This window comes from Saccostrea echinata, unplaced genomic scaffold (assembly GCF_033153115.1).
Source record: "Saccostrea echinata isolate AGI-Se365-2 ecotype Australia unplaced genomic scaffold, CSIRO_AGI_Sech_v1 ptg000033l, whole genome shotgun sequence".
Classification (NCBI taxonomy): Eukaryota; Metazoa; Mollusca; class Bivalvia; order Ostreida; family Ostreidae; genus Saccostrea; species Saccostrea echinata.
The window spans coordinates 3499297-3514099 of record NW_026889782.1 but is presented as its reverse complement, the minus strand read 5'-3'; the positions used below and the strand labels follow the sequence as shown (position 1 = coordinate 3514099).

Sequence of the window (14803 nt, the reverse complement as noted above, 5' to 3'; positions counted from 1 at the left end):
TTTGAATAAATCATTTTAAAAACTTTCTGTTATCGTTTTTTCAGTTTTCAGAAAATAGAGAGGCTTGCTGTGTGTGAATATGACGTCACAATGGTATACTTGAATCAATGCCAAGACGTAGTACAAACTTGTCTTTACTAAAGGAGATGGTTAACGCACTTGTATCCTCATAAATGTACTCAGTTGAACCGCCTATCTCCTCCAAATGTACTAGCTTGACCCCTCTATACCCCTCAGGGGTCAAAAGTGCACTCAGTTGACCCAGCCAGCGCTGCTGCTTATACTACTAAGGTCTTATCGCAAGGATTACATATGTGAAGTATGAAAGCCCTAGCACCAAGTTTTTCGGAAGTAGGCCAAATTCCTATGTCAAGGTCAAAAGGTCATAGTGGTTGGTATCCAAAGAAAGGTGATGTCACAAGGATTACATATGTGAAGTATGAAAGCCCTAGCATCAACCATTCAAAAAAGTTATGGCAAAAGTTAAAGTTTTTCAAAAGTAGGTCAAACCCCTAGGTCAAGGTCAAAGTAGTTGGTATCCAAAGGAAGGTCTTGTCACAAGGATTACATATGTGAAGTATGAAAGCCCCATCTCCAACCGTTCAAAAATTTTGGCTAAGGTTAAAGTTTTTCAAAAGTAGGACATACTCCTAGATCAAGGTAAAGAGGTTGCTATCCAGAGGAAGGTCTTGTCACAAGGAATACACATGTGAAGTTTGAAACCCCAAGCACCCACTGTTCAAAAGTTATGGGCAAGGTTAAAGTTTTTCAAAAGAAGGTCAAACTCCAAGGTCAAAAGTTCAAAGTTGTTGGTATCCAAAGGAAGGCCTTGTCACAGAGAATACACATGTGAAGTTTGAAACCGCAAGCACCAACTGTTCAGAAGTTATGGCCAAGGTTAAAGTCTCATATAATTTTGTAAAAGTGGGTCAAACTCCAAGGTCAAGAATGAATGTACCCAAAGAAAGGTCTTGTCACAAGGAATACACATGTGAAATATGAAAGTCTCAACCAGCTCCAACCAATCAAAAGTTATGGGCAAGGTTAAAGTTTCCGACAGACGGACAAATAGACAAACAGACAGACAGGTCATAAACAATATACCCCTGTGATCTTTTGATCTAGGGGCATATAAATAAATCTAAAGTGCAGTGGAAACAGGTGCAGTATCTTTTTGATACCTACTGCAAGAGATGGATATTTAAAGCATCTTCAAGTTTTCAAGAGTGATAATGACCATTAAGTGAGAACTGTTGAAGTTTCGTGTTATCAGAGATGGCAAAGACACTACATAATTAGACCAATTACAGAATTGGTATTGTTAATTGATTGACTCTAACTTAATTTTTCATTCTTACAATCCTATATGATGTTACTTGATTTTTAGCTCTACTGGTCAGAGACGAGAAGAGCTTATGCGATAGTAAGGTTTCCGTCGTCCGTCTGTAAACAATTTTTCAAAACGCTACTCCTCCTATGGTTTTGGTCTGATTTCATTATAACTTGGCACACAAGTAGACTACACTAAGATACATAATTTAGTACATCGGTTTTTGATTTCGATGAACGTTGTTGCCATGGTTACTAAAAATAGAAATTTCTGTGAAATTCCTTTAAAACGCTACTTCTCCTACAGTTTTGGTCTGATTTCAATATAATTTGGCACAAAAGTAGACTACACAAGATACATAATTAAGTGCATCGTTTTTTTATTTCGATGAAGGTGTTGCCATGGTTACTAGAAATAGAAATTTCTGTGAAATTCCTTTAAAACGCTACTTCTCCTACAGTTTTGGTCTGATTTCAATATACCTTGGCACCCAAGTAGACTGTTCAATGATACATAATTTAGTGCATCAGTTTTGATTTGAATGAACGGTTTTGCCATGGTTACTAAAATAGAAATTTCTGAAATTCCTTTAAAACGGTACTCTACCTACAGTTTTGGTCTGATTTCAATCTAATTTGGCACACAATTTGAATACACTACGATACATAATATGTATTTCGGTTTTTGATTTCAGTGAATGGTGTTGTCATGGTTACTGAAAATAGAAATTTCTGTGAAATACTTTCAAAACGCTACTCCTCCAACAGTTTTCGTTTGATTTCAATATAACTTGGCACAGAAATTGACTACATGAAGAGACATTATTCTATTTATTGTTGCATGTTGCAAAGTTTCAAATCCAAGTGCTACTTTTCCTTTGCTATACGTACAGACCAGTAGAGCTACAGTCTCATCAGAGACTTCTGGTTGGTTTTTACAATCCTGTATGTTGTATGTTAGATTTAAGGAGGCCGAGTCTAATTCGAGTGCGCATGATTTTGCGCAGCTTTTTAATTTCATGCAGCCATATTTGCGACATTACACCTTTCCCAAATATTGCGATTTTAATACAAAATTAACATTATCTGTAACACCTTTTGGTCTGACTTTATGCTTTTACGACAATAATTAGGAAAAAAAAAAACACTGAAATGGCTCTAAACGACATCACTGTTTTCCAAATTTGTAAGCAATGCATGGCGCTGAAGAATGACACATGACTCGCTTGTATATTCAAGACGTCCATGGATATTTTACGAAAAACTGTTGACAGAACATCAAAGGAAACATACTAGCAATCTAAAAATTGCTACATGTATATTTTTTTACCAACATAATTCATCTGCACCGATATATACATATACTGCAATATGACAATTTTAGAGATATTGGGCATTGAAAAAATAATCTTTGTAATAATTCCTACACCAAACTAGATGGTAAACTTTTTTGAAATTTCACAGTTTGGTGACTTTTTACAATAACTTTCATGTACTTGGCTGAAAAAGAAATCTCTAGGGCAGAAATACAAAAAAATATGGAGAAAATGTGATAATTTGGCGCTTTTCCAACAAATTCCAATAGAGTCCAATGGTAAAATTTGACAACTTTTGAGATGGCCTCCTAAGAAATCGGGACGGTAAACATTCGATTTTTTAATCTTAAAACAATAAATATAAAAGACAAAATTAATTCAAGAAAATTTATCAAAATCTCTAGGGTAGAAATAATTGGACTCGGCCTCGTTAAGAAATATCCTTACGATATTAGGCGGGGAGTGTGACGTTCACAAAACATTTCATGTGCAAATTGATTATTTTATGTAAAAGTTACTTATGTTTTATTATGCACGCAAGATCCGAGCACGTTGTATACAGTTTGTGCGAATAAGCAGTGATTTATGCTGGGCCATAGTGCAAGTTTTTAATTTAAATTATTTAATTGTATATTATATATTATTATTCTAGGTTGCATAAGAATGCATATTGTGTTGAGATGCACAATTTCTAGATTTGTCGGTTGGCTGACATGACCTATTTTTTGCCTAGTGCACACATTTGTGTATTACGATGTTTGCAATTGAAATGTTGTATATGCATACAGTATCACGCTGTATTTTGTCGATATGAATCGAATCCTTATTTTTCTTCATTATTTGATGTGAAATCAAGCTTCATTTGTATTTAAATTGAATGGAAAATGATACACGTTGTTTCTACTAGATTTAAAAAGTATGGAAACAAGTTACGATCTTTATTACCTAAAATATTGAAATACTATGGGAACACATCATTGTCATAATTAAAATGTCTGAATTGTCTAGTCTGCATTGGTGCATTTTACTGATTCAATGTGAATTGTTTCTTTTGTTTGTAGCCTTTTACTAATAAACTAATGGAACAGAGTGTGTTCTTGTGAATTCGTCCCGTAGGTACACACCCTTATCAAAGCTAGCCCGGAGGAATTCTAAACAATTTAATGGGCAGTTTGGATGTGATTGGTGCCCAAATCCAGGGGAAGTTGTAAGTAAAGGAGTGTTAGAGCCCATCCTTCTGATCCAAACAGAGAGAGGACCCCTGCATCAGTGCTAGAAGATGGACGCTTAATCCGCACAACATCTCGCGTGATCGATGGAATTAAAGGATTAAGTCCATTATGCTTGCTTATGGTTGCAGGCTTTGAACCAGACTACTTGCACAATTTGTGCCAGGGTGTGACACGTCAGTTTACAAGCCTCTGGTTTGACACGCATAATACGGGGAATCCGTTTTTGGACGATAGTGGCAGAAACTGGATAATTAGATATTAAAACTTAAGTCTTCTTTCGAAATCACACGCCGGCCATATCTCTTCCCACACGGTGATATTGAAAAGCATCGGAATGGAGAGTTTTCCTAATTTTCTATGCACTTGCATGTACTATTATAAGATGCATTCTTCCGCTACAGTAGGTCAACCATTTCTTCCATTAGGTGTTTGCTATGTACACGCTGCTACAGTCATCAGTAACATTGGCAGAGATTGACTGTGCTCAGAAGGCTCTCAGGAAGTCCCAACAATCAGCAAGTTGAGTTTCAATGTTCAACAGCAGTTGCATGTTGCCATCAGTATGCGAAACTGGGGTCAATTATTGGGTACTTCTACATTTGGAGGAAATTTATTGACAGTGTTCAACGGTATCCAGCATGTATCCACACAGATATGTAGATCTTTAATTTTGATTCAGGAAGCCAAGAGACTTTCCTTATTTCATTTGTGAAATGCACCTGACTTGGTTAATTTTTTTTTTGTGTGTGTGAAAAGTTCCAAAGTAAACAATATCACAAATCTTACATCCGAAACGGAGCTTCTTGATGTTGCCAAGAATGTTTACCGAGTTTTAAAAGTTTTTGAACAATTAGCGTTAGAGAGTCACTTGAACATTAATTTGGAATATCCACGTGCTGTATTTTTGGACAGATTCTTGTCTGAAGACGATTTATTTTCTGTCTTAATTAAAGAGTGATGGAAAATCAATTAATTATGTAATAAAAACTCAATTTTTGATTATAACATTGTTGAGGAATTAATGTTATTTAATGCAGAATGCCAATATGTCTTTTACGAATGTGCATGTAAAACACATCATATTGTTGGGCAAACACTTGAAAAAAAAAAAGATCTGTTCCTTAGTGACACAGAGGTTGGTGCCTCATCTTCTTTTTATAACGATAGTTAAGAGAAATCAAGCTAGAGTTGTCATTGATATTGAGGACTTTTACTCAAAGTGTCTGTTATTGGTCAGTGGTCTTGTAAAATCTGTTGTGTGTTTGCTACACCATTATGAATGGGATTAAACAATTTTTCATTAAATATAAGCATAAAGATATGTCAGTACTGTTAGGGAACCTAGTTAAAATTCCCATGTAAAATTTGAATTGTATTCCAGTTTGCTTTAATAAACTCATCACCAAAGTTTCCCGACAGCGTACAAGTGTAAACAGTATGTCTAGCTTACAAATTATCTTTGTTCCAACTTGTTTGTTGAATGATGTTTTTCTCAACTAAAGTTAGATATTACCCTCTGTTTTCAGATATATTTTCTATGTGGATGTTTTGGGAAAAACAATTTCAGAAAGAGATAAAAGAGTTGGATCGAGACATAAGGACTGTGTGGTAAGAAGGAGGTACGGTCTGCAACACAGACCGTTGAACCACCTAGTTTCCCAACTATTGAGCCTGTAAGGGACACTGGAAAGAGTATCACGAAGAACAGAGGGAGATTTTACCACTGTAATATAGAAAACTGTCGATATGTTGCCAGTAACAGGAAGAACCAGGTACGACACCACGGGAGGCTTGGACACCAGACAGATGTTACCTCAGTTGGGCAGGTTGGTAAGGAACCTTCAAATCCAGGACCCTTGGCAAGGGACTTTTGACGATTCAGAGAATACCCGAAGGCCGAAGGAGATATCGAGACTAACAAGCAAGGTTGCGGAGGAAAGCAGCAGCTATTTGGATTTGCTAAAAAAAAAAAAAGAAAGAGGGGATAAAGAGAAATGAAAGGCCCGATCATTTGTTGTCTTGTTTTTTCAGAACAGTTTTACAAACCTTACAAGATACTACAAATCTATCAAATCTTTCCAGTAATGTTTAAACGTTTGAGTATCTAAATTCTAATTGGCTATTAATTCGGAAGTTAACCTTTTGGGTGTTACTAATTTTAGTCAAAGTTCATACCCTTTGCGTGTATTCACTAGCTTTAAGGTAAAACTTTCTATTGTACCAAACGGGTAAATAAACCCGTGTAGCTGGAAGACACGTGGGAAACTTGGAAAGCATTAATTTGCTGCAAGTTTTCTTGCTTTAAATTAATAAATGTTTATAAGGTAATAAACAGGTTGCACCACCAGATATTATGTTAAGATATTAGACATTTTGACTAAGTTATCGTCGTCTATTGCTTCTGTTAAATTTATTATTAATTAATTTATTTCAGTTTTCTTGCTTATAAGCACTTAAATTTTTCGTTCTTATCATTTGTCAATGAATTTATTAAAATGTGTACTCATAATTGTTTACAGAGGTAGTCAATGCAAAGAACAAGAAAACTCAAGATTCATAATGGTGTGGATATATATAGTTATAGGTGCAAATGAACTGCAGATATGAACATGTGTTTTCCCATTTTAACAAAAGAAGTAGGTTGGACTGCTTCGATAACAATGATTAGCCCATTTCGTCTTTGTTTAAAGTGACTGGGAAGTAGATGATAAAGTGGTATTATATATTTTGTTTAAGTATTAAAATATCTAGAAAAGCAAGTTTTTTCCAACGAAGTCGATTTTATAAAGGAGATATTGCCAAAAAACTGAAAATTTTAAAAATATACACCTTTACGATACCGAAAACGAGGCTATTCCTAGCTAAAACGGAAGTGACGTCACAACACATCAGTTTGCGCCATTTTTAGAAAGTCTTCTATTGACCTGTGCGTGTTTTCCGGCGAATAATGGCCAGCAAAAGTGTCGGACGCATGTGTGTTGTAGCGGGATGCAGCAAAAGACAGTCAGATGGCGTGTCGGTTCATGTTTTCCCCAAAGATGAGCGACTGCGAGCGGCCTGGTGTCGTTTTGTGAAGCTGACGAGGGCAGACTGGTCTGGTCCTTCGAAATACACCGTTATCTGCAGTGACCATTTCAACGAGGATTGCTATGAGGTACATTTCTCGCTCATGAAGGACTTTGGGATCCCAGCGAAGAAGCGTCTACGCCAGGGGTCCATACCAAGCATATATCCGAAGCGGAAAAGAGACCAACTGAACGATGCGTTCCTGGAGTCTCCCCATGTAAACACCCCTACTCCAGTACGAGGAGCCCATGCAAAGCGTGAGAGGAATAGGGTTAGTTTTTTTTGTTCTATTCTATTTTGTTTTAATCTGTAAATGGTGGTGATTCGATAATAAAAAAATATTAACTTCAGAAATTTGTAGACTTTTGGTGAGAAAATTCGGAATAAGAAAAAAGACCTCATCTGCACTAAAAATGCTTTCATGTTCTTTGTTTGTTAAACAGAAAGTAAATTACACTGGGTATTCACTGAAATATCTTAAACTTATTTAAATTTATATTATTTGCTTGTGTTAAAAGTTGTTCATTATTTTATCGCAGGTATTGGCAGAGCTGCTTCATGACAACACAGAGGTTGAAGAAATACAGGAAGAGTCGCAAGACCAGGATGAATGTGTTGGGATCCAAACAACGCCTGTTCCCTTTCCCACACCTGTTTCGGTATGTTATAACATATTTAAGAACAACAACAAAAAAAATAGAGAGAAATGTGTAAATTGTTACATTCCTTGCACCTTAGCTTTATATATGTTTACACAATATATGTAGTACTAAACCAACTGAAAAGAAAGAATGATTTTATTAAATTTTCTCTTCTTATTCCACATGCTGATGCATCTTTTATTTATCTTGTTTTAGGCCATTATTTAAAAAAAAAATCCTAGATTCTCATCTAATTCTGTCTCAATTTCTTTTCTGTTAAATTCTTCATCTTGATTCCGATTGGGATCGGTATTCAACTTGCTATTCAACTTTCGGTTCTAAGTCCCATGAGGACCATGAATGTAAGAATGATTTTTACAACTGATAAGTTGGTTATTACTGTATTGCGTATTAAACAAGGATAGATTGGTGAGGATCCGATGTGTAGTAAGAGATATGTTTATTTAAATTGACATCTCCTATGACTTTTGTTTGGGCATAATTAAGATAACTCTGCACAGATTGATTAGGTCAACAAAAATATACGAAATAAAAAATGTAGTATAAATTTGTCAGCTTGCCTCGTTTAAAAAAAAGTTCAATGATTATTTTGTTAAATATAAATGATGTTATCATGCATCCTGTGCATTATTCACAATATCATGAAGATTTATTCAGTTCAGATATAAGATTAAAAGAGATGGTTATTACATTCTTCATCGCTGTTTTCTTCTGAATTTAAATTACTTGACCCTAAGTAAATAATAACCAAATCTAAATTTCCTGCTTAACATGTCCACAATACTAGACTCTATGCAAATAAGTCCATATGTGTATGAGAAAACTATTATGAAATAAAACAGAAACTTGCACTTGTTCTAAATTTAGTGAAAGGAAGAAAAAATTGTACTATTCATACGAGTATTATTAAAGAAAAGAGATAAAAATATTGCTGTAAAGTATGCAGGCCACAATTATACTTCTACGGATTACTTATTAATCTTTTTTCTGTTCATTTTAGGAGGAGAAAAGTGTGTCTATGGCATGTCAGACAGAATCAACACGAAAACGTAGTGTAAAGATTCAAGTTGCTGCAAGGAATAAGGAAAAAGGTACTTATTCGAAGTAACTTGTTGCAACATAAGATAATAATATGTTGTAATTGTCATTCTTCTTTGATTATTACTGCAATATACCTGGTACTCTCAATCTGATTCCCCATGGCTAGTTTGGCTTTTTTTTAAAAAACATTTATTATATTAGAACATGTACATTTATGGACTATGACCCCTAAGCTGGTATTGAAAGACATACATTCAGGGATTATTACATATTTACTCATTGATGATTATTATAACTGAATTATATTATGTAGTATCGTTTATATACCCCCCTTTCACCATTTCTTTTTAAATTTTGAAAAGAGAGGAAAACATTTAACTTATCAGTACCTAATTTGTGTGTAGTATTCAATTTTAAAAAATTGCAAGTTCATATGCATAAGACTAATTAGATCGTTGTTCTTTCTCCTAAATATAAACTTTAAGAGAAAAATCTTGTTTTCTCACAATGACATATAATGTTTATATGTAATTTGATAGGATTACAAGTTGACCTACAACCCAGAGTTCGAAGCATTGGTATTCAGGTTGATGTACGAGATGATTTGCCTGCTCCACGTCCACCTCCAGCACCTGTTCCTGTTCCTGATTCCTCTAGTGGTGAAGAGTCTATCCAGACGGAGAATGAGACTGCCTCATTATATGAACCTTCTGGCACTAGTTCAGATGATTCTCATGTACAGGATATCAAGTAAGTGATTAGGCTATAGTCATTGATTAGTTACCTAAGAATTGCTTCAAAAAGTTTACTATGAAGAGAAAATGAATATGTTAGCCCCAATTCTTTTGGCAATTTTTATTTCCCTGTAATTAATTTAATCTTTTAAAAATTGTAGCACTGAAGCACCCTGCAACCCCTTGGAAGACAGGAAGTTTATCATCTCCGAAACCAAGCTGCTTGAGCTGTTCAGTAACTGCAGGAGGTGCCACAAGTATACAGCAGCAAGTGTACAGCAGGTGCTTGGAACAATGGTGAAGATTGCTGTGGAGTGTGAGTTCTGTGGGTTTACCTGGCAGTGGAGCAGTCAGCCATTCATTGGGAATATTCCTGTTGGGAACATTGGGTTATCTGCCGCCATACTGTTTTCTGGTGCCCTTGTGTCCAAAGTTCTTCGTGTGCTGAACTGCATGGGGGTTGCAACCATTACCAGAAGAACATTCAATTCCCTCCAGTCAGCCATTTTGTTTCCTGTAATTGCTCGTGTGTGGGACAAGCACCAGCAGGAGTATGCAAGTCGAGCTTTGGAAAGAGGAGATCCTCTGGTTATTGGTGGAGATGGGCGAGCTGACTCCCCTGGTCACTGTGCAAAGTTTGGCTCGTACAGCACCATTGACCTTGAGGAAGGAATTGTCATTGATATCCAGCTGGTTCAGGTAAACAAGTTATTTCGATAAATACTTTTTATTTAAATTAAAGATGAACTGTTTTAAAAAAAAATATTATTTTATCATTATTTTAAATAAAACAATCACTCAAACACTGCTGAAAAGATTCAACAAAGTATACATGAAAATAAAATGCTAAAAAGGATCTAATGAGGGGAAAAAATGTGTACTAACTTTAGGTGTTTGGTTGAAGTTTTGTTAAGTTATATGAAATCTGATTAAATTTTGTAGAGCAATGAAGTAAAAAACAGCTTGGGAATGGAGAAGAAGGGATTAGAACGGACTATTGCCTGGATGAAAGACCAAGATTTGGAGATTGGTACGATAGTGACTGACCGCCATGTCCAGATACAAAAGTGGATCAGGGAGAACTTGACGGAGACGACACACTATTATGATGTTTGGCATGTGGCAAAAGGTATTCTTTTTCTTTTCTTTCTTTACCAGTATTTGAATTGTATGTATTTAAAGACATCTTTGTACAGAATCAACATTAGCTGGTGTTTAACTTTTATAATGACTTCTACTGAGTTATCTCCAAAGTTATTATTATATGATTTAAAAAGTTATGAATGTAAAAGATGAAATGAAGCAGTTAAATTATGATTTTTATATGCCCATCTTAAGATGGGACATATTAATTTTACTCTGTAAACATGGCTTCCAAAATATTTTCAGGTCTAAAGAAAAAGATCCTAGCTGCATCCAAACAGAAGGAGTGTGAGAATCTTGCCAAATGGATCAAGAGCTTGACCAACCACTTGTACTGGGTGGCAGCTTCAACACCTGATGGGAATGGGGACTTCATGTGGGCAAAGTGGGAGTCTGTGGAAAACCATATCCACAATATTCATGAGGGCCACAATGACCTCTTCCCATCTTGTGCCCATGACACGTTAGAGGGTGATGAGCAGAAAAAGAAGTGGATAAAACCAGGTAAAACCTTATTTTAGAATTGATAAATAATTATTACTTTCTTTATTGGCAAATTTCATAACTGCCTTGTTAAAGGGAAAAATCCTGTACAATAAGTATATATTTTGTTTTCATAAAGGAACGAAAGCCAGTGAGAAGATTTGCGATATTATCCTGTCCAATCAGATGAAGAAAGATATACCCAAGCTGTCCCCACTGCACCAAACATCCCAGATTGAGGCTTTCCATAGCACTATCAATCACTTTGCCCCCAAGATGGATTCCTTCTCTTATCATGGCATGCACTGCAGGTATGCTTACACAGTAATATTGGATATTTTTTTATATCATTTCTTATTTAAATTTCTACAATACAGAAAGCAGATGGAGATTTTATTTATTGTAATCTACAAGGTTAAAAATTTTATGTAGGTTGATGGTTGCTGCTCTCCATTTTAATGAGAACTCTTCAAGAATGCAGGCAGTTACAAAGGAGGGAAACCTGCAGTACAAGATCAGCTTTCCCAAGTTCAAGCATGGCGAATATAGTGTTCGCATGAAGACTGTAGATTCAACGTTTGGTAAGATGCTTTTATTAACGCACCTTTAAAAAAAAAATTGTAAAAGTCCCTCCTCATTTAAAAATTGAACAACCAAAAAAAAAATGTATATATAAATAACAAAATATGTTGAATTTAATTTTATTCAATACCAAGCAAAACACGAGAATGATACTTGTATTTATCAACAGAGATAGAGTCCTCAATATTTTACAAATTTTAAATATTGTCTATGCATTTCAGGGTATGCATCTGATTTGATGACAGAGACTCTACGATACGTTGAGGTATCATCCCGGACACCAGCACCCGCCTTTCCACCTGCGCTCTGTTTGCCTCAGTTGCAACCACCTCCTCTGTGCAGTGATTTTCTTCACCCTGAAAAGGAGGAAGCAGTGTTTAATTTCCAGTCTCGGTTTGGGAGGAAGGAGACATCTGTGTAGGAGATTCTAGCCCTTGTATACATAGAACTGTAAATATCAGTTGTGGATACTCATGCTGTAGTTTGTCATAGTCTGTTTGTAAATAACTGTATAAATAGTGTTATAGTTAGCATTTACTTGTAAATTTGCATGTAGGAAAACAAAAATAAAATTGCAAAAAAAAAAAAAAAAAAATGGGAACAAAAAAAAGCAGGGTCCACGTCCCGTTCCTGGGTGCAAAAAAAAATTGTTTACCTATGTAATCAAGATTTTTTTTGTAGCTGATGCTTTTATAAATTTTATTGTAATATGTACATGAGGCTTATGTTTTGTCAATTATTTTGAACTGCTTTTTGCTTGTATGTGTGACTAGGCAAGGTTGTTTTCTGTATCCTATGCTTAACCATTTCTCATTTATAAGATTTATGCTGTGTAAACTTTATATTTATTTAATTTGTAAAATTGATAGTAAAAGTTGATAATATGATGAATTTTTGTTAATCCAAAATATAGAAGTGGCTTACTCATTCAGGGTCTCTGAATCCTTGATACTCTTCAGAACTGAAGGAATGGTGTATCTTTGTAACTGCACAAGAGGGAAGTGGGACACGAACACTCTTCCCCAGGTAGCCCCAACACCAACGAACAAGCTGACGATATGCTGTATATCTGTTTCTTCTGTAATTGAATAAAAGAAAATCATGTTATCATGCACTTGTTATTACTTGTGATAGTCTTTGTGATTTTCTTCAAATGCTTTATTTCATTTTTGGAACACATATGTAAAAATTCAATAAAATGTCTTACTGTTCAATGGTCTTTTGCAATTCCCCGTACTGGGAACGATACTGATAATAGGCTGTCTCCAAGACGTAGATGTCGAGACAAACAGATTGGAATCCAGGGTGTTCTGTAATGCAAGGCAATTCTTTCTGATAAGATGTTCTCTTTTCATCAATCCTGGTGATTTCAGTGCAGCATATACTTTCTCTGAGTGTGGGTTTCCACAAGTGAACCTACAATATTCAAACATGATTACATGGAAGTTATATTAGACACATCTTCGCAAGCCAAGGTTTTCGGTCCACTTTTCTCCCCGCAAAGCAGACCGAAAACCCTTGGCTTACGAAGATGCATTAGACATAATGATTATTTATCAACTTTAATCTTTAAAAAAAATACTCCAGAAGTCCCATACATGTAGATAATGTGCATAGAGCAATACAGTTTTTGTTTTCAACTTACCATCAGGTATAAAGCATGGCCGTAGGAAGGGGGGGGGGGGTTGTCCCCCTCAAATAATTTTGCCGATATCTAGATTACTATAGAAAACATAGCTACTATATGCTTGTTGCTTGTGCCCCCTCAATGAAAACGTCTGATGACCTGTTTTTTTTTGCTTGTCAAGGAATTTTGGTAGTTGATAGTGCCCCCCCCCGCCCCCAACTGAAAATGTTCAGCTGTGCCCCCCCCCCCCTCCAACTGAAATTGCTTCCTACGGGCCTGTAAAGGGGCAAAATTTTATTCTCAGAGTTAGAGGTTCTGACAAATTTAGTTGTCATCTTAATTTTCTGCCATCGCAGAAAAAAAAAAAACATGTCCATGACTATAGAGACCAGAAAAGTTGACAAGCTACAAAAAAGTAGTAAACTCTTTGGGCGTGTATATACCACTTTTCAAGATCAGATTAATTATTTCCTTCTCATTGAGACAATTTTCAAGAATAGATCTAAATCTGCTAGCCCATAAGATTCAAATGGTCGTCCCGAACGAATATTCAGCCATGTTGCATGGGTGTAATTTACATGGCCTCATTTCTCGCAACATTTGGCTTATATAGTAATATTTTTATTAATTATTATTAGTTCAGACCATGCGAAATTCTATGAGTATAAAATATATATTTTTCTTTGTATTATACCAGAGAGTTTTAACGTGAAAGTCATACCAGTCCGTATTGCCGAGCCGCTGTGGGTTGTCGACATCGTCCTCACTTGAGCCATCAGATTCACTAGAATCACTCGCCTCAGGTTCAAATCGATAAGGGGCTACATTCTGGAAATGTTCTTCTTGTGTTTCTTCGAAGGATGAGGCCTCAAACGACATATGTAAGTCGATATCGGACGCAGAATCGGAGGCTTCGCTGCTGTTATTTGTACTCGCCATTTTGAACTTGATGTGATGTGACGTCATGCGGGGTTTTTCGCTATTTATGGTAAAACCGGAAGTAGCGTTGATTGGTTTTAGACAGGTGCGAGAACCGCCTACTTTAACCCGGAATATCTCCGTTATCGTTGCGAATCTGACTGTAAAACTTACGGAATGTTTTTATTATACAATTCTACGTATTTTAAAACTAGCATTGTTTCATACTTCCCAGACACTTTAATGCATATCAAATTTTCAAAGCATGTTCTTTACATAAGAGTACTGTATTATCAATACTAGTCCCATACAAGTAGGTGTAATCTAGTTCCTATTAGAACATGAAAATGTCATAATTCTGTGAACAACAAAAAAGTTGAAGCGGAACACAAATGAAAACTCATCAAGATAAACTCACATACCAAAAATCAGCTCAATATCTCAAACGTTTAGAAAAAATGCGTTCAATCCTTAAAATTAAAAAGGCCGTAATCCATTCAAAAATCATTGAAGTGGAACCAATTGCAAATTTGATCTGTAACTCTTCAAGATACACTCACATACCAAAAAATCAGCTTAAAATCTGCAAGGGTTTAGAATAAAAGTGAAGAAAACCAAGTGGGGCAGAATGACAGGCAGAGAGATGGACAGGTGAGAGGGAAACTTACAG

The 14803-nt window shown here is 35.7% G+C and overlaps 3 protein-coding genes across 3 annotated transcripts; 2 read left to right on the top strand and 1 right to left on the bottom strand.

The window, feature by feature from the left end:
- The first annotated feature begins 6671 nt into the window (after positions 1-6671).
- On the top strand, positions 6672-11052 carry LOC133198949 (uncharacterized). The gene is made up of 7 exons (XM_061334849.1): positions 6672-7214; positions 7483-7602; positions 8606-8696; positions 9186-9396; positions 9542-10079; positions 10323-10509; positions 10770-11052. The coding sequence occupies exons 1-7, from the start codon at positions 6825-6827 to the stop codon at positions 11042-11044; spliced, it is 1812 nt and encodes a 603-aa protein (XP_061190833.1). The 5' UTR covers positions 6672-6824; the 3' UTR covers positions 11045-11052.
- A 353-nt stretch (positions 11053-11405) lies between these two features.
- LOC133198950 (uncharacterized) lies at positions 11406-12074 on the top strand. Its single transcript, XM_061334850.1, has 2 exons — positions 11406-11587; positions 11810-12074. The coding sequence occupies exons 1-2, from the start codon at positions 11443-11445 to the stop codon at positions 12007-12009; spliced, it is 345 nt and encodes a 114-aa protein (XP_061190834.1). The 5' UTR covers positions 11406-11442; the 3' UTR covers positions 12010-12074.
- LOC133198951 (uncharacterized) lies at positions 11823-14363 on the bottom strand. Its single transcript, XM_061334851.1, has 4 exons — positions 13924-14363; positions 12796-13004; positions 12513-12666; positions 11823-11944 (listed from the first exon to the last, which is right to left on the bottom strand). The coding sequence occupies exons 1-3, from the start codon at positions 14179-14181 to the stop codon at positions 12513-12515; spliced, it is 621 nt and encodes a 206-aa protein (XP_061190835.1). The 5' UTR covers positions 14182-14363; the 3' UTR covers positions 11823-11944.
- Between the last annotated feature and the right edge of the window lie 440 nt (positions 14364-14803).

What these genes read in the sequence shown, in the direction of transcription:
- LOC133198949 (XM_061334849.1), top strand. Translation starts at nt 6,825, where the DNA reads ATGGCCAGCAAAAGTGTCGGACGCATGTGTGTTGTAGCGGGATGCAGC. An exon ending in CCTTTCCCACACCTGTTTCG is followed by an intron (nt 7,603 to 8,605) that starts GTATGTTATAAC and finishes TGTTCATTTTAG; the next exon opens with GAGGAGAAAAGTGTGTCTAT. An exon ending in TCTCATGTACAGGATATCAA is followed by an intron (nt 9,397 to 9,541) that starts GTAAGTGATTAG and finishes TAAAAATTGTAG; the next exon opens with CACTGAAGCACCCTGCAACC.
- LOC133198950 (XM_061334850.1), top strand. Translation starts at nt 11,443, where the DNA reads ATGGTTGCTGCTCTCCATTTTAATGAGAACTCTTCAAGAATGCAGGCA. An exon ending in GACTGTAGATTCAACGTTTG is followed by an intron (nt 11,588 to 11,809) that starts GTAAGATGCTTT and finishes TATGCATTTCAG; the next exon opens with GGTATGCATCTGATTTGATG.
- LOC133198951 (XM_061334851.1), bottom strand. Translation starts at nt 14,181, where the DNA reads ATGACGTCACATCACATCAAGTTCAAAATGGCGAGTACAAATAACAGC. An exon ending in CGGACTGGTATGACTTTCAC is followed by an intron (nt 13,005 to 13,923) that starts GTTAAAACTCTC and finishes TGAATATTGTAG; the next exon opens with GTTCACTTGTGGAAACCCAC. An exon ending in TTGCAAAAGACCATTGAACA is followed by an intron (nt 12,667 to 12,795) that starts GTAAGACATTTT and finishes ATTCAATTACAG; the next exon opens with AAGAAACAGATATACAGCAT.